The sequence below is a fragment of the Phaenicophaeus curvirostris genome, chromosome 2, assembly GCF_032191515.1.
Source record: "Phaenicophaeus curvirostris isolate KB17595 chromosome 2, BPBGC_Pcur_1.0, whole genome shotgun sequence".
Classification (NCBI taxonomy): Eukaryota; Metazoa; Chordata; class Aves; order Cuculiformes; family Cuculidae; genus Phaenicophaeus; species Phaenicophaeus curvirostris.
The window spans coordinates 67,821,459-67,842,128 of NC_091393.1; the positions used below are offsets into that span (position 1 = coordinate 67,821,459).

Here is a 20,670-nt window from a genome sequence, read left to right on the forward strand (position 1 = left end):
GTAGAGCAAAGCAGAGAAACTTGAAAAGAAAAGAGGACACTCAGACTGGCTGCTAGCAGTAAATCTGACTTCTGTTTGATTAAGTGTCATCAACTGCTTTAGACCTAATTCATCTGGGCTATGAAGTCCTGTGTATCATTTTTGTAGTCAATACTTGTTTGTACAGATACTGCTGATGCTGTAGAATGTGCTTATAATTATGGCAGTACCCACAGCTTCCTCTCCTGAAGCAGCTTTTGGTAGCCAGCAGTCTGTTGATGAATATGCAGAGCACTTACTTTTCTTGAAAGATGTTTCTATTTAAAAAAAAAAAATTGGGATGAGTCACAGAATGTAATGGTACATACAGAGCAGAAGTAAAGGGACAAATTTGGAAATCCTGTTTTTTCCCAGTTCTTTCACTGGTAATTACTTAATGTGGTAAATTCATGTAACCTTATGTATGTATAGGTCATTTAGTAGCAGATCATTTTAGTTGACTGGATATTTGGGTTTTTTTCTCTTTCCATAAAATTTGATTTCCAGGTGGTGTTTGTTTGTTAGCTTATAAACAGTTCACTCTGTATAGCTCTACTTCTTCAAAATAACTTCTGCATTTGTCCAAATTGTGAATAATGTCAGTAACTGACAAATTCTTAGTCTGTTCCAAGGAATTCCAGGTAAAGTTTGTTATTCTCTCTCCCCAGCCATATGTCACTACTTTTTAGGTACAATACCTAGTGAAATATAAAGACTTCATTTTAAAGAAATAACTTGTTGGTGGATTTGGTTATTCAGAGGAACATATCAGGTAGACAGCATTGGTAGACACCTTTGCTTAGAAGACAGAATGAAATTCTCTTTCTGTAGTAATCTCACAGAGTGCAAGATGAGAAGTCCTTATTCAGTTTGGCTTGAAACTGGTGTCAACAATTCCTGAACTAAATACTTAGCAGGTAATTTTTCCTGAGTCCTGGAGCTATCTAAAGTATGTAGGTGAGAGACTTTATTGTTTGTTATTTTTCCAAGAATGTTATTCGGTAGGTTTTTGAAATTCTGTCATTCAACTTACCCAGTGAAAATCTGAGGCAAACTGACTTAATGTTGAATTTACTTTTTCTCCTCCCTCTCCTATACTTTTAAAAGCAGTGTTTTGGATAGCTTAATAAATGCTGAATATTTTAGAGCTTTTTACACAGTAATCAAGAATTTAAACACAATAATCTGGGTGTCTTGGGATTGCAAATAGTTAATTTCAGATCAGAAATAGTCTTGTCTGATTGATTTGATAGTTCACTAAATTCTGTGAGATACCATGTTGCTGAATGTTTTTTTTTTTGTTTGGTTGTTTTTTTTTCCTTCCAGTAACTTGTTCCGTGGTTCGGGAAACTTCCTGTAGTTTTATTCAGATTTTGTAAGGTCAAGGAAAAAGTTCTCAATGTTTCTGTTAATTTGGGAGGAATATGCTGTGAACCAAACTTAAAGAGTCCACACCGAATTCTTTATTTACACTTATGTTCATCTAGAAGAAATAATTCTATTGTTTCACAGCTAAGCTTGTAAGATGTGTAAAATGGTTATATCATAAATGCATGCTGGAATGCTAATACATTTCTTTAAGTTTTTAGTATGTATTTTGGACAGTGAATGCTCAATTAACACACTCATATGGCTTGGTGTTGTAGCTCTACATTTTCTATGTCCAGACTTGACATTGTACAGCCTCTTTATGGTGCTTCTCCACTGAGGAAAAGAACATATCGGAAACCTCCTTATATGCTGTTAGTGCAGGATGTAAAAGACTCCAGTGCTTCTCGTGACTCTCTGAGTATTGCAAGAAGCTGCAAAGTAGAAAATATTAGGGAACTGAGACCTTTGCATGAAAGTTACAGTTAAAACACAGATTTTCTCCAATTTAATATTGCACAACATTTAGCCTTTTTGTAGCTCAGGAGTCTGCACCTATACAGCTTGCCTTGTCCATTCTCAGCTCATGAATACGGGGACATGTGTTGAGAGGAGAAAGGGTTGGGTTGATAATATATCTTTTGATCTGCTGCACATTTTTCCACATCTGTGGGGTTGATAGTTTTTATACATTATTGTTTCATTCCTGTTAATGACAGTAGCTCTTAACTTTTAAGCAGAACTGATTTCATAGAATCATAGAATGGTTTGGGTTGGAGGGAACCTTAAAAATCATCCAGTTCCAACCTCACACTGGATCAGGTTGCTCAAGGCCCCATCCAACCTGGCCTGGGGGGCATCCACAACTGATTTGTCACTATACAGCCTGGTTACTGACACTATTATCTGACTTTTTTTTCCTCCATTGATAACATTAGTTCCAGAATATCCTTGTTTTTTTTCTAGATGTCACAGATTTCCCCATCACCACTCCTTCCCTGATCCAATTACATTAGAAAAGCTTGAAATACAGACAGAAATAATGCCTTGAAAACAGGAGAAAATAGCAGTAAAGCAAATATCTCCAATAACTTTTATTTAAAAATCTCAGTTACTTGATAGTAAAGCATTGTAATTAATGCTAGGATTTTTTCATATTGGGGCACTCATAAATCCATGTCAGACCTTATTAACACATTGTGTGTGCATCCTAAGCTAAACTGTTTCTGTAATATGAAAAAAATTAATTTCACAACCTCTACTCCAATATTTGATGGCTTCATTTTTCAGGAAAATGCTCTCTGTGGATACCCATCAGTTAGGCAGAGTTCCAGCTAAATTGCATCATGAGCTTATTAACTCTCATCTAATCATCCAGTCATGGCTGATTAATCACTTCTCCTTGTGCCTTGTTTTAATAAAATTTGTTTTCTGTGTCACTGACCAGCCAACTACTGTCTAATTTTATGTCTGGAGTAGTCTTTGCTAATGGGAGGAAAATACAGCCCTCGTCCACAGTTTTGAAGGGCCTTGCATGAAGGAGCCATCACATGCAAGTGTCTTGCATGTATAATTCTCCTTCTGTGTTTAAGGGTTGAGGAAAACTTGTGTTTTCTCACAAAGCTAAAAACATTTTTCATGCTTCAGGGAAGAAATGGAGGCATTCTGGGACAGGAATGTAACTGTAGCTGGTGGATTCTTGAATATTCAAATAATCTCTTTCCAACTGTGAATTTATTAATTACTTTGTATTAGTAAGCAGCAAGATAACACAGAGAGCTGGCAGCTTTATCATTTTCTCAGCACAGGTAGTAGGGGAAAGTAATTTCATCCATCATGGAAAAAGGTAACGCTATTTCTTTTAATAAGTGTTCTATATATTTATGAATAAGCCAAATTATCAAGGTACTTCCTTAAATAAAAAAGATTGGCTATTAAATGTACTCTTGATGATGCTCTCTGATTTACACTAGAGAAGCCTGGTTAATAGCTTATTTGCAAGTTAACAGCAGTTGTAAATAGGATGAGCTGACAACATTTTCAGGTTTGCAGAACCCCCACATGTAGGAAGAGTCAGAAACAAGCCAGAGAACTCTTAACATAATGAAACAGAGCTTTTTTGTTTCCTAGCACTTACTGGAAAGTTTTTTATTTTGACATAGATGTCATAGATCTGTAGTTTTTTTGAGCGTTTCTGTTAGTCTAACTGTTGTCTACAGGTGCCAGGCATAACTCACTGATGTAACAAAACAAGGCAGCGGTAATTTTCTTCAGAAATTCTTCAGATAAGTCTTCCTCAGATAGTGGTGTGTTATGAAGAGAGACAGAGCTGTTATGTTCAGCAATGTTAGCTTGTAAATATTGCAAGGCCTGCCCTTCCAAACTTTGAATTTGCATAACCTAAAAGCTTCTTACTACAAAGAAAGAAAGCTAGAGAAAGAAGAGAAGGCATGAGAGAGAAAGGAAAGAGAAGTGGAGCTCAAAGCATTTAATGCAGTATGGTCATTTCTGTTGTGCAGGTGGACTGATTTGCTGCCACTTGAAAGCTTTATGAAAAGGTGATGTAGTTTAGAGGCTTATTCTACTTAAAATCCTCACTATTCTCAGCCATTTTAGAGATGCCATGCTGCTAATGGGGAGACCAGGAAATACAACAGGGTAAAAGAGTACAAAACTTTTGCAGAAGAACAAATACTTCCATTTTCTTCTCAGTGCACCTTATTTGGCATCAGAAGTGATTGTTAGCAGACTGTTTAAAGCAAAGCACAAAAAGAATAAGACTTGGCTTTGATCAGCTGCACTTTGATCAAATGCAAGTACTGGAAAAAATCAAGAATTACAGGCACAGTATTTTTGCATTCTGCTTATCCTCAAGGAGAGGCAAGGACAGGAGTAAAATCATTATCTATTTAAAATCACAGAATCTTCACAGACAAATATTTCTAGCCTTGCACATGGACTCTTCTTTTGAGTGTGCCATATTTGGAATGAGGATATATGAGGACATATTGCATAAAAGCAAACATTTTTATAATCTCAACCAGGTTTCCTGTTTTGGGGATATGTAGCAGGTCTTTTTTGTGCCTTACTATGACCATTGGATCTCTACTGTGCCCAAAGTATTTTTTACAAGATTGTGGTCAGTAAAAACTCACTTTGGGAGAAAGATGAATTAATTTATTTATTCTCAGTTAATTTTTCTGATCTATGATGTAGACAGAGAAAGAGCTAAACCAAATAGACATGAAAGCACAGCTCTAGAAGCATCTTGAAGAAAAAAGGCTGCAACAGAAGAGAATATATATTGTCAGTTAATGTGTGAATTAACAGGAAAAGCAATGGATGTAATCCATCTGGACTTCTGTAAATCCTTTGACTTGGTCCCCCACAACATCCTTCTCTCTAAATTGGAGAGATATGGATTTGATAGGTAGGCTGTTTGGTGGATAAGGAATTGGTTGGATGGTGGCATTCAGACAGTAGTGATCAATGGCTTGACCACTTGGTCCACTTGGAGATTCGTGACAAGTGATGTCTCTCTGGGGTCTGTACTGGGACCAGTGCTGTTTAATGTTTTCATTAATTATATAGACAGTGAGATTGAGTGCACCCTCAGCAAGTTTGCAGATGACACCATGCTTGACTGGTGCAGTTGTCATACCAGAAGGATGAGATGTCATCCAGAGGGACCTGGAAAGCTGGAGAAGTGAGTCTGTGTGAACCTCATGAGGTTCAACAAGGACAGGTGCAAGATCCTACACCTGGATTGGGGCAATCTGTGGTTTCAACACAGGCCGGGGGATGGTATGATTGAGAGCAGCCCTAAGGAGAAGGACTTGGGGTGCTGGTGGAGGAGAAGCTCGACATGAGCCAGCAATGCATGCTTGCAGCCCAGAAGACCAGCCATACCCTGGGCTGCATCAGAAGCAGCATGGCCAGCAGGTTGAGGGAGGTGATTCTGCCCCTGTATTCTGCTCTTTTGAGACCCTACCTGGAGTACTGTGTCCAGTCCTGAAATCTCCAGCTTAGGAAGGATATGGAACTGTTAGAATGGGTCCAGAGTAAGGCTATAAAGACGATCAGAGGGCTGGAGCACCTCTGCTATGAGAACAGTCTGAGAGAGTTGGGCTTGTTCAGCCTAGAGAAGAAGAGGCTCCAAGGAGACCTCATAGCAGCCTTCCAGTACCTGAAGGGGGCCTACAAGAAAGCTGGGGAAGGACTTTATTCAAGGGCATGTAGTGATAGCATGAGGGGGACTGGTTTTAACTGGAAGACATTAGGCAGAAATTCTTCATGTTGAAGGTGGTGAGGCAGCTGAACAGTTTGCCCAGGGAAGTTGTGGATGCCATCTCTCTGGAAGTTTTCAAGGCCAGGTTGGTTGGGGTTTTGAGCAGCCTGATCTAGTGGGAAATGTCACTGCCCATGGGAGAGGGGTTGAAATTAGATGAGGTTTCTTCCCCCTAAACCATTCCATGATTCTGTTCTATGTTGAATAAAAAATTAAGGAAATGAGCGTGTATATGAAGTCGGTCAAGTGTTGTATCAGAAAGACTGAAAATTGAATTGTATTTTTCTAGTACTATTTGTCTAGTACTAGTTCTATTTGTCTAGTTCAATTTGAGTTATTCTAATCTTGCTTATCTCTATTAGAGAGTTTTAAACAGAGTTTTTGCTGTATGTTCTTGGTTTCCTCTATTGAGAAATGGGGAAAAAAAAAATATTTTTTCTAATAAGATTTTCCTGCTTCAGTTCAGAAAAATGAGTGAGGCCTAGAGGAATATATAACATCCACTAGTTGCAGTGCATTGCTTCATTGAGATTTCAGGTCATAGTCCCATCTGTGGACCATGGCAGTGTATCTGTGGCAGTTTTCATAAATAATGGTAGAGGATGTGATTAGCTATAGTTAACTAGGATTCTCCTGTACTGCATGGAATAAAGTTCCTTGGTGTTACTCTATGCTGCTGAAGCAGGTGAAAGAAAACATAATACAGAAGCCAGAAATAGGAATGGTAGGCTATTTTGCACAGCTTAAAGTAGCTTACTTTCCAGCTTTGTGCACTGGTAATTAATGGTTTTGTATTAGTGGATGTTCAGCACAAGTTCTGTGAGCTTGCCATGTGTCAGAATTTAAAAAGTGAGTTTGTGAATGACTTATCATAATGGTGAAAAGGTCCCTGTTTTTTTTTCTCTTCATCTAGTTCATGACTCCTTGTAACAAGAGAAAAGAAAGATGACAGAACTACCTTCTTGCTGTTTTAACTGGCTTTCATGTCTGATTAATGTATTCCTGGGTATCTGCAGTGCTCAGAAAAAAATGTTGGAAAATCAACCCTCTAGTTTGGATTAAATGCATTTAAAATAAAAGCTTGGCTGAAAAGACTCAAGCTCTTACATGTCTCTGAAAAGAAGTTATCAAATCACTCTCTGAATTTTCTGTATTAGCTTTGCAGTAAATGATTAAAACATGGCTGTATTTTCTTCATGGAGAACTTCTAACTGCTAAAGGAAGTATTAAGACTTCATAATGTTCTCACCTAGTTCAAGAAGTTTAATTATTTTGTAATACCAGCTGCCATTTTTGATCTTTTGCTTGATTATTAGAATACAATTTTACATCTTTGTTTTTTCTCCATATAGCACTGCCTATATTCCTTAAACAAATCGATGTAAGGGTGCCATACCATTTTAGTAACCATAAACCACTACTGTATATTTTGAAGACGTGTTTTGGTGTTTTACAGCTTGGGGCAAGTGATCTGTAGGAAAGAAATATTTTCTTGCAGTTTGAATAGATGGAAAAGCCACCCTAGGCATGGCTAGAGCAAATGGAGCATACCAGATCCAAGAGGGCTCTGGAGAGGTGCTCAGCAGGAGGCCTATAGAATGTGGCTATAATTAAAAATGCAAGATTCACTCTGGTGTGCACTGTACCGTAGTTTCAGAAGCAGGTCTCTTTGAATGCATTCATGGCCTTTCCTGTACGACCATCATCTAGGTGTCAAACTGTAAGATTTGTCCAGTGTACATGGACAGTTGAAGTGATTGTTCTGAGAGACTACTAAATACGGGTGCCTTTGGTATATATTGAAGCCTGTTGACAATTCTATTTAAAATCGGCTGTACCGATGCAGATTTAGTGTGTAGAGCTTACAAACACTTGGCAGATACTGCACTTGACTCTTGAAGCTAACAGGTGTCTATTAAAATAAAGTAGATGGATAATTCAGCAATTTTAAGGCAATTGATTGTACAACTGATAATGTGTGTTGAGCTTTGAGTTGATTCTTTCTGATTACAGTTGTAGCTGCCCTGTTAACTTGAATTTTGGGACAGTGAGAACTTATTAGTACATGAATTGATTCAGCCTTTTCTAGCATCGTCACACAGTCAAGTTGCTTGTGTTCCTGTGTTCTCAGTGTATATACAGTTTCAACAAAATTAAAGAGGTATCAAAAGCAAGGTTATAAATCAAAGACTTGTATGTGAATCTATCTCGGTTGTTCCTTACACTTGTTTTAACAACATCATAATTGTATTATTTGCACTTAAACTATCGTCTGCTTTTCTAACTTATCAACATCTTATTATACTTTTCTTATACTGCATCTGTTTTAGAACAGTAGGTGCTTTTTAGTAGGGATTTCTGTAGCACTGCTAGATCACAGAAGTCAACGTAAAGACTATTTAAAAAAAAATAGAGACAAATCACAGAATTTCTATTACACACCTATTACAGTCCAAATCTCAGAAGAAAGGAAGGAATTGTCAAATTAACAATTGCTTATAATTTTATCGTATTAATTAGTTGACAGGTCAGATGGTGTTTTCTAGCCTTTGTGTGCTATCAGGACTGAACAATATTGCAAATATAAAAACTTAATTGAAATGTATATAAAAAAGTGTGAAGATTTACTTTGAATGAAACTTTCTATAGATGAGCTAAATGGCATTGCCATTTATTACAATAATTTCACAAGTAAGCTGAAATGCAAGTACTGCTTTTTTTGAGAATAGTGCATGATTTGCACTGAGCTATCTTAAATTATTACTAAACTCTTATGTGGCATCTGCTAAGTAAAGGTCAATGCGAACCTGCAGTAAAAGCACAGAAGGCTTTTGAGATATTGCAGTGTTTTCAGTGCTAAGTCCAGAGGCAGATATACTTCAGATACACTACTGTTGCCAACCAAGTTTTTAATAGTTGGTGCCATACTAACCTTTCTAGTAGCTCAAATGTATTCTATTACATATTCTTAATACTTTCTGAGACTACAAGATGGTCCAAAGACTTTTTAAAGAGAGTAATTTAAAATCCGTTTCCTTAGTGAACCATGAAACAGTATTGTTAATACATAAACCTTAAGCTTTCAGAGTGATTCTTTATCATTCCCCATAGGAAAAAACAAAGACATTTTGGTGTGTGTCGTTCTCTGTTCTTACGCAAAATACTCTCTTACACTGCAGGTTGTAGGGTCAGGGTTTGACAGTCACACCCTAATTTTACCTTTCATACTCACAGCATTCTTTAAAATGTCAGAACTTGAATAGCAGCCAGTCAACATTTTCAAGTGAATAATGTTCATTTATGACAGAGCTTTACTCATGAGAAAATGGGGAAATCCTTTGCAGGAAACTGTTCTGTAGTTTTGACTGGTTGGTGCTTAATACAATATGGAATTAATTCTGCATTGATCTTCATTTGATGCCTATTATCTGATATTTAGATGGAAGTTTTGGGCTACCAGAATTTCAAGTGTTTCCCATTAAATAAAGACAAAAAGTGAGGTATTGGCATTTTAAAGAGGAAGCACCAGGAGAACAGCTTCTACTCGTGTGTCTTTTCATACTAGATACATTTCTGAAAATGTGAAATATTAACTTCAGAATAGACTTTGATATGCTATATTTAAGGAAGATTTACTGATTTCTTGCTTTTTCTTCCTACAGCTAGTTGATGTGGAAAAATGGGTATGTGATTCTGTCTTTTATTCACTTGATCCCAAACGTTTTGTGTTGCCACTGAGTCTAACCTGTCTGTTTTGATACCCTCTGTGTTCATGACCCTTCAAGTTGCATGGCTCAAAAAAAGAGGCAAATATATAGTCACATAGGATCTGGTTATTTCTAAACAGTCATACTAAATTTGATGCTACCACAATGACTTTTCTGTCTTTAAATTTGATTGTAGAATTCTGTAATATAAATGTGGTTATTGCCTTTCAGTTTTGAGCCTTGCTGTCTAATGTTGTAACTCCATTCTGTAACCCACCCTGTCTTTTCCAGTATAGACACTATAATACTAAAATGCATGACAGTAAGATAGTTATCACTGATAAGTAATGTTTGATGCTGTATCTAGCTGCAAATAATATATATAGATATGAAATATTTAATGATGGAGAACAGCTGCTACAGAATTAAAAAAAAACATTTGTAGATCTTAGCAAAATAAATCAAAGAACAATTCTTGGCTGAATGTGTTGTTAGGTCTTTTCCTAATGTGTCTGTGTATATCATACATATTTGTTTGGGTATCTGATTTATTTCCCCTGTATGGGACACATTTACGTATGTTTTTCTGCAATGTAATCTCTAACATCTGCATATGTATGAGTTAATGGTCATAAGAGTGTGTGTAGAATTGTTTGTTCATGTTTAAAATGTTAGAAGCCTCTCTGAAAGCTGGGACAGTAATAGGCCTCCATGATTTCCTAATACTTAATTTGAGCTGCACGTGACCAGAAACAACCTCAGACATCCTTTGGTGTATGGCCAATAATGTAGCTAGAGCACTGGTCTCACTTTTTCAGCCCGACATTATAGGTTTTTAATCTGCAATTATTATGTGTTTGTAGTAAGTAGTGACTCAAGTTATAGCTTGCTTGAAGCTCCTGTAGGTAAGTACATTTTTTAAAGGGTGGCTTAGACTTTTGAACACACTTTCTACTCGTGTACCCCCAACTATCTGTGTAGCTAAGTAGTAAGTGTATTCAAGTATTAATTTTATCTAATTATGTGACTATGACATTATTGTCCATATTCTGTGAATGTGGTATTTGTGACAAAGAGCAAATTTTTACATGGATTGATTTGGAATTTTTTTAAGCCATAATGATGGTCAGGTTATATTCTAATTTTCCCCATCTTTTTACAAGAGCAAGCCTGGTTATAAATCTCTGGATTCTGTGTTTTTATTCTTATGAAGGATTTTGCTATAAAGAGAAAAACACAAACAAAAATAAACCCAAAATACAATAGTTACAGGCACCTGGCCTCATACTTCATGATGCATGAAAAATTGTAAGTTGGAAATTCATTGGTTACATTCTGACATGGCTGGTTTTTGACTCAAAGAGTGTGTGCTTGGAAAAGATAAATACAAGTCAGTCGTGCTTTTTTTACCTTAAATACAAAATTTAGTAGCATCACGTGGGCCCCATTTTGCCCTGTAAATGAGATTTTAACCACCTCTATAATTCCAGAATGCTACCAGAGGTATTTTGGTGAATTGCTGATGTTAATACTGGAGTAATGCAGCAGACGGCTTGCTGTTGCACAGTGCACTGAGGCCAGGCACCCCATTCTAATCCATATGTTTCTTCATAAGTCATTTTCCAATGTAGAGCACATATTATTCTTGCATGTGTGTTCATTTATGTCTATATATCTGTGAACACCTTGAAGCCTAAGCCCAGAGCTTAAGGTAGACAAACTTCATGTCAGATTAGTAACTATGCCTTGCTGCAAGCAGTTTCATGCCATTCAAAGGATAAGCTAGAGTCATCCACTTCTGAGCTGTTCAGCCCGTAAAGTGTGCTGTTGAAAATTTTGGGAGAAATTACTCCAGTTCTGTTGAGCTTCTCCTGTTGAATGAGATTCGTCTAGTGATTTTGTTCCAAAATCTTTATTCTACTCTAAGACAAGTGCTGGCAGTTGAAGCTAGGAAAGAATTAAATGGGTTTAAGATGCTCCTTAAATCTTTGGCTTTTTCTTCTGGTCTCTGCAGTTGTGACTGTGAGGGCATGTAGCTCTGTTTTAGTGCAGGGTCAAACAGGTTACAGGTGTCTTGCCATATGTAAAAACTAATGTAAGTATCTGGAAATGGCTTTTAGTTAAAATGCTGGGGGCTTTGGGGGAGCCCAACATTTTATCAGAGGCATTTACTAATTTCAGCTGAAAGTTAGAGACACTGGATGTCTCTTATTTACAGAGAAAATATCAGTAATGAAATATGCCAAAATTTAATAATACATAGTGAAGTGAAAGGAACTCCTTTCAATACACTTATAATTTTTCTGTCTTTTAATGTATTTATGAAATAAGGGAAATAATTTTGAAGTCTCTGTTGTTGTGAATTAGCAACTATTGGTATCTGCAAATTTAACATTTCAAGGTGGGTGTTGTATACTTTAAGAGTTTGATTTTTTTAAAAGGACTTCTGTTTTCATGAAAGCACCTGAATGTCTGTCTTGGCTTTCAAAATAACTGCTTAGCATTCTAATAGAATTCAGTGTAAGGAGTGTGCATCTATGGATTCCAAAATGTGGTTGTTTTTACACATTTGCCTACGTATAGTTGGTGAATTATTTTGAAAACATGGCATTAAGAGCCATCAAGAATGATTGTTTTCAGTACAGATTACTCGGAAGAGCTTTATAGCTGAAAGGAAACCAAGTGTATTGGTTCTTGAAAATAGAGTGCAAGGGACAAGGATATTAATCCTTAAACTGGCTAATGGCAAAGTTGCAACTTTTGAATAGAGTAGTTTCTTCTGCTGAACATAATCGTAAATCTTTTTCTCTTCCCCTCAGAGAGTTATTGTGTTAGCTCACTTCTATGACACTAGCAAAACTAATTTTCAGTTTCTATGGAGAAAACAAACTTCCAGAGTAAGGAAACACACTTTAGATGCTTTTCAAAGGAATTGCGTTCGCTACAGACTTAGGAGTTGGGAAGTGGTGAATAAGTTCTGGCTTTGGGCATAGTGTGGACTGGATAAATATACCAAGTGAATTTTGACTAGAGGAAACAAGCTACGGTTATTGTAGGGTTTGGAGTGAGCTGCAAAAGAAAGCTTCATCAAGACAAATGAATGCAGTTACATGTCATGAAAGTAATTAATTGCATATCTATGCTGTATAATTGGTGTGATTTTTCAATCATTAAATGAATGATCTAAAGACTTGATTTTTTTTAGAGTTTTTTTTGTTCACAGTAAATTCATTTACTTAATTATGGATTTATCTGTCAGATTACTGGGGTGGGGAAATACACTGATTGTGCAAAAATATTTGATCCTCTAGTTTAAAGAATCTGTATTCAAATTTTGGATGTAACAGAATGCAGAGGTGATTCAATGTAGAGAGCAGTGTCGGCAGCGTTAACATACGATTACTTTGATCATACAGATTTTGAGGGAAAATGGGTGGAGATAGCACTCTGACCTTAAAATGAACAGACATATTGGAATGGATTAGCTATGGAAATACTGCTTAAAATTCCATGTGGACTGATATAGTTTCAAACACATATGTGTTTCTGTCCTTAGTGTATTTTGTGTTGTAGTGGATGCTGATTGCAGCCCAAGTCTAATTTAAAACACAAAGGGAAGGTAATCCATACATTTTATACATACTCTTTTTCTTTCTGGAAGAAATCCGTCTGCAAATCTGATTGAAACTTATTTTAATAGTAGTATTTCCAATTGTATACCAGGAATTATTTCTCCATTAGTCCATATTATAGATCTGAGAACTTCAAGCTGTGTTCTGTGTATCAATAGTAATTACTGAGAATTGCAGCAAACCATCTACTTTCAGTTTGTTTTTAATGCTTCTTGATTAAGTTGGTGTAAAGATCTCATATTTCTACACAAGCAAGTACAATATTACAAGAATAGTATGAAAAATATAGACAGGAGATAACATTAGTGTTTTGCTCTTTTCATATAGCTAAAGAGTCCATGAATTAAGATGAGATTTTGATGAGTTAGGTGTTTGAACAATCATTGTAAGTGATATGCTATCCAAAAGTTGTCCAAGAGGCCAAATAATATAATAGCCCCAAATTTCTGTAAATATTTGCTAAAACCACAACCTTAATGTTCTATGATAAAGCTTAAATAGGTTTTAAATTATCTTTCTTTATTAATTTATTTAATTTTGAGAGAGAGAGCAAGCAGTTAGGATGATGGATAGAATAGGTGTTATGTGTGTTGGTTTTTTTCAAGTCCTGTCCCAAGCCAGATGACCTGGCTGCTGAGTACTGAGTTTAGGACCTCCACAATGATGATATTTGTGTGACGCTAAGTGTTCATATAGGCATTTGTCTCCAAAGGTAGCATGAGCAGCTGGAGAGATAAGACAGTGGAATATGAATACCCACTTGTTAGTTACATTAAACTACCAGTCCTACCTCTTAGGATAACTTTTGAGAAAACTGGATGCTAGAGAAGGAAGTGGATGTAAAACAACACATCCTGATATCTTGAACAAGTGATTTCTAAAGGTGAACTGGTGTCTTCAATTCATTTAGTCATCAGATTTGCATTGATTTCTGTAGGACGGGATTTAACAGACACTTATTTTTAGTCCAGGAGTACGTTATAAGTTCAGTTATAACTTTACTTCTGAGTGCTCAGTAGAAAACCTCTAGTGGATTCTTGAATTTCAGTGTCTGATGCAATATGTGTTCAGTGCTTATTTCATAACTGGTCAGATACTGAAACCACTTTAGGCGTTAATGCTGTAGACAGTGGAGGGTTAGCAATTTACTTAGACTCTTACTTGTAGTCGAGGCAGAGAATCAAACATGTCTCGTGTTAAGTTGGTCCCATGTTACAGAAAAAGTTAGCTTAATAAATTGGATGAATTGCATTCTATAAATGGCTGTATCTTCCTTGACTGTAAACTAAGTCTATACACTTAGAGTTAACCTACAAAGTGCAGATAAATCTCATCCTTAATAACTCTTAAGAATGAGCTTTTTTTTTAATAGTGTTTTTAACTGGATATTGCATACATCTATATGGTTTGTTAGCAGGGATAGAATTTCACATTTCAAATGTAAATGTGACTGTCATCTATGTAGCTCCACTGATGGAGTAGGAGCTTCGTGTATAACTAAAATCATGTTAGCATAATATCTCTTCTTTTATTTTTACTGGATAGTGTTGAAGTCTATAACAATTATTTGATTCCTTAGGACTGTATTGGTATGTCCTTTTATCACTTTTAATGCTTTGCTGTTAGTGTGTGCCAAACTGATCCAAGAGCAATGGATGTTAAACTGACATTAAGAAATTTCTAATTATACATCTGCTCTATCCATTTAATTTTCAAATACACCTTCTGAATTGCTAATGTGAGTCCAGAAGCTCATGCACTGTTATGCAGAGGCACAGAGAACAAGTGTTAAGGAGCAGAAATTTCTTCCCTTTACAGAGGATGAGTTGGAGAAATTTCTTGTGCAATGGCTTGTTGCCTACCTGAAATGCATGTTTTCCTTCAAAGTGTGGGTATGTGGTTTTTTTATTTGTTTCTTTCTGATATTTTTTCCCAGGTTGAGTGTTAATGTTTTAAAAGTAAGTGTTCTGCTTTAGCAGAGTTTGGTCTAAAAAATCTTGGAGAATGTTCTTGCAGAAGGGTATGAAAACCCTGGAACATGCTGCCCCATTCATTTGCTGGTAGCTGGGCAGCTAAGACCATCACAGTTCTTGGTTTGGCCTGAAGTTCTACAGGGGCATTCTCTTTACATTCATGGACATATCGTGCATTTAAGTGTTTGTTGTGAGGAGAAAGCATTTTTACAACATTCAAGTTTCGGAGTATTTCTCCCCTGCTGGTTTTGAAGCATTAGGTGGGTGTTTGGACTTACCTCCTGTCGTCTTTTAGTTTTTGTAGCTTTAAGGGGACTGTTCATTGCACTCTCTGTCTCCAAGAATGACATGTAAATCATCTTCAAAATTAAGGAACCAGAAAACTCTAAAGAATATATGACTGCTGCACACAAGTCACAATTGTTTCTCTCTTATTTGTTGTGGTTCATTTAATATGCCAACTGAAGAAAATGAATTTTTGAATCTGCTTTTCCAAAAGATCCAGCACAAGAAGCTGCTATAAAATTTTAGTACTCATGGAAGAGATACAGTGTTCACTTTAATTTGAAGCTAGTTAAGAGATTGCAATCGAGCAGTTAAAATAAATTACCTACAAGAAAACCAGAAGGTTTCACAGAAGGACTGTTGTTTAATGTACTCGTAATATGGGAAAAGCAGTGGGGTTGTGTAGTTCTCAGAATAAAATTTCATAGCTGAATGACGGCTGAAAGAGAGTGAGGTATCAAATCTCCTTGATATACTGACAGCATGATGGGAAATTATATTCAGTACTGACAAATATAGGAAAACTTATATTATTATTAATCATGTAATTAAATAGTTTCTGTATTAATTAATTTACACAATCTCCCTAATGTTGACAGCTCACCAGACTTCTGTGTAGTTTCTGGAGCCATGCAATAAATGCAAACAGAATAGTAGGATGACAAGAAATGGGATGAATAATAAAGTCAAAATGATCACATTGTGTTTTAAACCCTTGCTTTATGGGGATGGTAGACAGGGTGCACAATCTTTAGTCTCTGTCAGTTTGTTTCCAAAAGGTCTAGGACAACTCTCCACAGGCACAACTCTCTGCAGGGACAACTTTAACCCTAACCTTTTTTTAGTTAGAACATCTTGTACATCTTTGAGAACAGTTTCTTCTGTTTTAAAAGCACGTATGAAATGAAAGCACTTAGTCTTGCTTGGAAGCTTTCTAGTTAGACTAATTTTTTTCATGTGGATTAGAGATTTGCTGCCAAAACCCGGTCCTCAGCTTCAAACACTCCGATACCAAAACATGAACTGATGAGGCCATATGTGGAAAAGGTGGCCATAGAACTCTCACAAAGATAAAGAAATCACTGCATGTAGCATAACATATCACTATTCTTTTATTCTTGAGCACCTCCATCAAAATTAACCTGAACAATTCCATAATCTTCTGACATCATCATGCGGCACTGCATTTTTTTTTAACCACTGCACCAGATATTAGTAACATTTAAATGTTCTTAATTAATTGTGTATTTACATACAATAATACTAGTTCAATAGTGGTATTACTCTCCAGCACTGCACTTTGAATGCAGGATTTTAAAACTCACGTTGTACTTAGAAACTATCTGCAGAGCAATTTGTTTAAGATGATCAGGCATGGCTCCTGTTTTACTTACACTGTGTTTTATCTTTAAGCAATAAGTATTTAATGTACTATATTATTTAAATTAAAAAAAAACCCTGAGAAAACTATGGCATAAAAAAAGATGAAGCCTTGTTCTGAGCAGCTGTTTTGCTTTTTAGCATGAACTATAATTATGCTAATTGCAATGATAAGTGTTTCTTTTAAATGTGGTTTGTAGTTCTGTGTATCCCACTCACTTTTTCAGGGAAAACAAACCCCACTTTTAAGCACCTGAAAGCAAATATTCATTTCACATTTTCTCTTTTTTTTCCCCCTTCTCATGGCTCTACAGAAATTTATGATGAAGGTAAGCAAGTTAAATACTTAGTATTATACTTTCTATGAATTCGTATGATTAATTTAATTCATTCTTTTTCTCTTTTCTCTTTTCTTTTCTTTTCTTTTCTTTTCTTTTCTTTTCTTTTCTTTTCTTTTCTTTTCTTTTCTTTTCTTTTCTTTTCTTTTCTTTTCTTTTCTTTTCTTTTCTTTTCTTTTCTTTTCTTTTCTTTTCTTTTCTTTTCTTTTCTTTTCTTTTCTTTTCTTTTCTTTTCTTTTCTTTTCTTTTCTTTTCTTTTCTTTTCCATCAAACTTGCCCTCACTAAAATACCACATACTGATTTTTGTAAAAATTTGGGTTTAGAAACCACAATGGCTCTATTTTGGATTGAGATTATGGTTTATTTACATCATGAAGGACCAAAGACAGGCACCTTTGTGGAAAGAGTACTCTAGGGCATCTTCCCTAATTATCAACTCCTGCTTACCCTTTCAGTGAGAATGCAACACTATCTGGTAAATAAGAAATCATGAGGCAATGAATAAATAAAAAAAGTCCCAGTAAAACAGACAGACAGTACACTACTTTTTCTATTGCAAGAATGCTGTTGTGGTGGTATGCTGTCTCAGTGGGGAGCCCTTAAGCTGGGAGTTGCTGGCCCTTCACTGCCTCAGCGCAGGAGCTCTTCTCAGTGCCTTTTTTTGACTTCTTTTTTTTTTTTCCTTAATTATTGAGAGTATGACAAGACATTGAGTGAGTCTCCAAATATTTTGAGTAACTGACATGAATAATTGATTTTAGCCAAGATGTGTTGCTTATCCATTTTCTACTTTTTCCTTTAATTATCAGTATTTATTCCAAATTCATCTTTCAAAATGATTTGTTTACTGATTTTCAGTCCCTAAGAGTTTGCTGTTCTATGGTATGGTCTTGCTTCATTGTCATTCTCCAAAAGGGAAGAATTCTGGGCTAGATAAGCAGTGCTATTTTAAGGGCTGGATTTAATGACATCAGAGAAATTTTCTTAGCATGACTCCTCTGCTGATCGATCTTTGCTTCCCACTTGGCTGTCTTATTCTTTATCTCTGAGTTTCTTTCTCAAGTGACAAGCATGATTCACATTCCTTGTATCACACAGTAACAGAAAAAGCTTAGGCACAATCTCTAACCTGTGAAAAATGCCTCCTTCTGCCACTTACTTAGCTCTAAAAAAGCAGGAAGATTTTTATGAATGCCTCTATCTCCTATGCAGTGAAGGAGGAGGAGTTTGGGGAAATAGAAATCTTCACTAGGCTAAGGGAGAAATCAATAAAATTTATCCTCTTGGGCAGTCTTTTTCCAAACCACTGAAAATGCTTTAAAGTAGGAGTTTGTAATGAAAAGTATTGCCTCAGCCATAAATATAAATGTTTGTTTTGCATAGAAAGCTGAAAACAGATGATCAATATTGCTTACTTTTTATTTATTTTCACTGCTGTATCTGCTTTTCATTAATATGAAGTTTCCCATTGCTAGGAAAGTGATAACATAAATGTAGCATTGGAAATATTAATCATGAGGTATATTTGAAATGTTTCTAATTATAAGGCTGTTTATTCTGTCTTCTGACAGGTTGATATTAGCAAAATTGTGATCATTTAACATACTGCTGGCACAAACGTTAATCATCATTACCAATGATTCCAATCTTTCTTAGTATAGATAGTAAAATATCTCTGTGTTCTTAACAGAATAAAACACGCTCACACATTAATAGGTAAGGCTCCGATACATGGCTGAGGGATAAATATGTATATGGATTAGCCATCAGTCAGCGTTAGTGCTACCTGTGAGGGTCTCCTCTGAGGCCATCACACACAGGATGAGCCAAATTATTTGTCAGCAGAGCAGTCAAACATTTTCACAGTGCCTGTCAGAGCCTCTCACAGGGACAATTTTGCAATGCTAAAATGAAGTAATTTATTTAAAGCAATGGATAAAATGAGTTTGAGATTGCTGTTGATAAATTCACTTGCTGCACTAGTGTTAGATGATTACAACTAGTTAACAATGATCAAACATATAAGAAGTAACAACTGAAACTTGAGTTACTAGTTATTTTCTTGGAAGAGCATCTGACAAAGTCAGAGGCACAATTCTTATCAAAAAGGCATCCCTTCTTTGGAGGGAAAGAGAGGTGCAGGCTTGTTGACCCATCTGTCAGGCAAGATGGTCATTTTTCCTCCCCAACAAAAGGGTTTTCAGGTGCCAATTTTATGCCTTAGGAGAACCTATTGGCGCCTCTTGGTGAGGGGGATCTAATTAAATTAGTATGTGTTGACTGGCTCTTGGCAAGGCTGTTCGTGTTGTCAGAAGTGGGGACTTGGTGATTAGCCGTATGTTTGAGGCAGGGAGCTCAGTAGGTCGTTTTGGTGGTCTTTCTGCTTATAACTGAAGCAACATCAGGCTCTGAGGCCTCCGTCTCACCCCAGGTGTTGCTCAGCTGTTTTGAGCACCACCTGATCCATCTGTCTTACCAGGTGAAGTTGCTCAAGTAGAACTGTTCCCTTTTGCAAAGTCACTGTGACCTCTGTGATTGCCCCCATCTTGCACGATCAGCCTTGGCAAAGTGACCAAGTCTGTTACACCATACATACTCATGATTTTTATTCACTAGGTGATTTATTTGGGTTCAGATTTTTATGTAATATTTATAGAAAACAATTACAAGCTTCAATGCAGCTTTTAAAGCAAGACATATTTAGGAAACCTGTAGTTTAGGTGAATGAAGAGGTTTTACACTGGATTGAATTTGCATTTTGGTGTTGCTGTTACTTGATACAAGGAGGGTGAAGGAATATATTCCCACAATGTTGCAAGTCAGGGAAATGGCAGCTCAAGAGCACAGTAATTGCAGAATGGTCTCATTAGCATTTTTTTGTTTGTTGGTAGAAGAATTCAAGGCATCTGGCCCTGGATGCTATTACTTTGGAAATTAAATTCTGTGATCTTTTATTTCAAGATTTTTAAAGAAAGTGGATACTTCTGTAAGCAATAAGAAAATGTAAAAGTCCTTGGCTCACACTCTGTAGCTTTGTTTGTAGTCTGTACTGCTTGCAGTATTTTCAAGTTCTCAGATGCTGCTGGAAACATAATTTCCCAGCATTGCTATTCCAAGTGTGAATTGTTTAGTTTTGTTTGACTTATCTTGTCTCACAGCCTTCTAGCTGTGTTCCAGGGTTACTTAACAAGTTCTGCAGTGACTCAGCCTGTTTTGCACATTCTGTTTTCACCACTGCTAAGGGTTTTCTGGACTCTTTGGCTGGCATTCATCCCACAAAACTGAAATGCTTGACTTAAAGCTATGAATATCCTAAGCGACCTGTGTAAACACAAGCAGAAGCATAGATATTGTCAGAGTTGCTCAAATTTTAGCTTGGCTGAATTACTGTCCAAAAGTGCCTTTTTCTCTTCACTTGCTGTTTGGTTGTCTTAGGATAAATTAGTCTGAGTTTGTGTTTTGTTATCAAGAAATTATTTCAGCTTTTCATAAGCTGTTACTGATCGTGCTGGTATTAAGCAAATGAGCCTTCCTATATTTTCCAACTGGCTGTTGCCTAGTGTTAGAAAGAAGCTCTTGTTAGTCATCTGAAGTTATTCTGTGTGAAAAACTTTAGACAGTGATATGATTGTGGTGAGTAAAATGTCTCATCAAATACTTACCTGTAATGGTCTCCAGTT

The 20,670-nt window shown here is 36.3% G+C and overlaps 1 protein-coding gene across 5 annotated transcripts in view; it reads left to right on the plus strand.

The window, feature by feature from the left end:
- The window catches only part of RYR2 (ryanodine receptor 2), a 370,828-nt gene that overhangs the window by 120,740 nt on the left and 229,418 nt on the right, over positions 1 to 20,670 (plus strand). For 2 of the 5 annotated variants that reach the window (XM_069852347.1, XM_069852349.1), the window contains exons 4-5: positions 9,337 to 9,357; positions 16,966 to 16,980. The exons of 2 other annotated variants lie outside the window; for them this stretch is intronic. In XM_069852347.1, the coding sequence (XP_069708448.1) occupies positions 9,337 to 9,357; positions 16,966 to 16,980 (36 nt within the window). The remainder of the gene's footprint in view (positions 1 to 9,336; positions 9,358 to 16,965; positions 16,981 to 20,670) is intronic. One more of the 5 variants, XM_069852348.1, reaches the window with a different exon arrangement.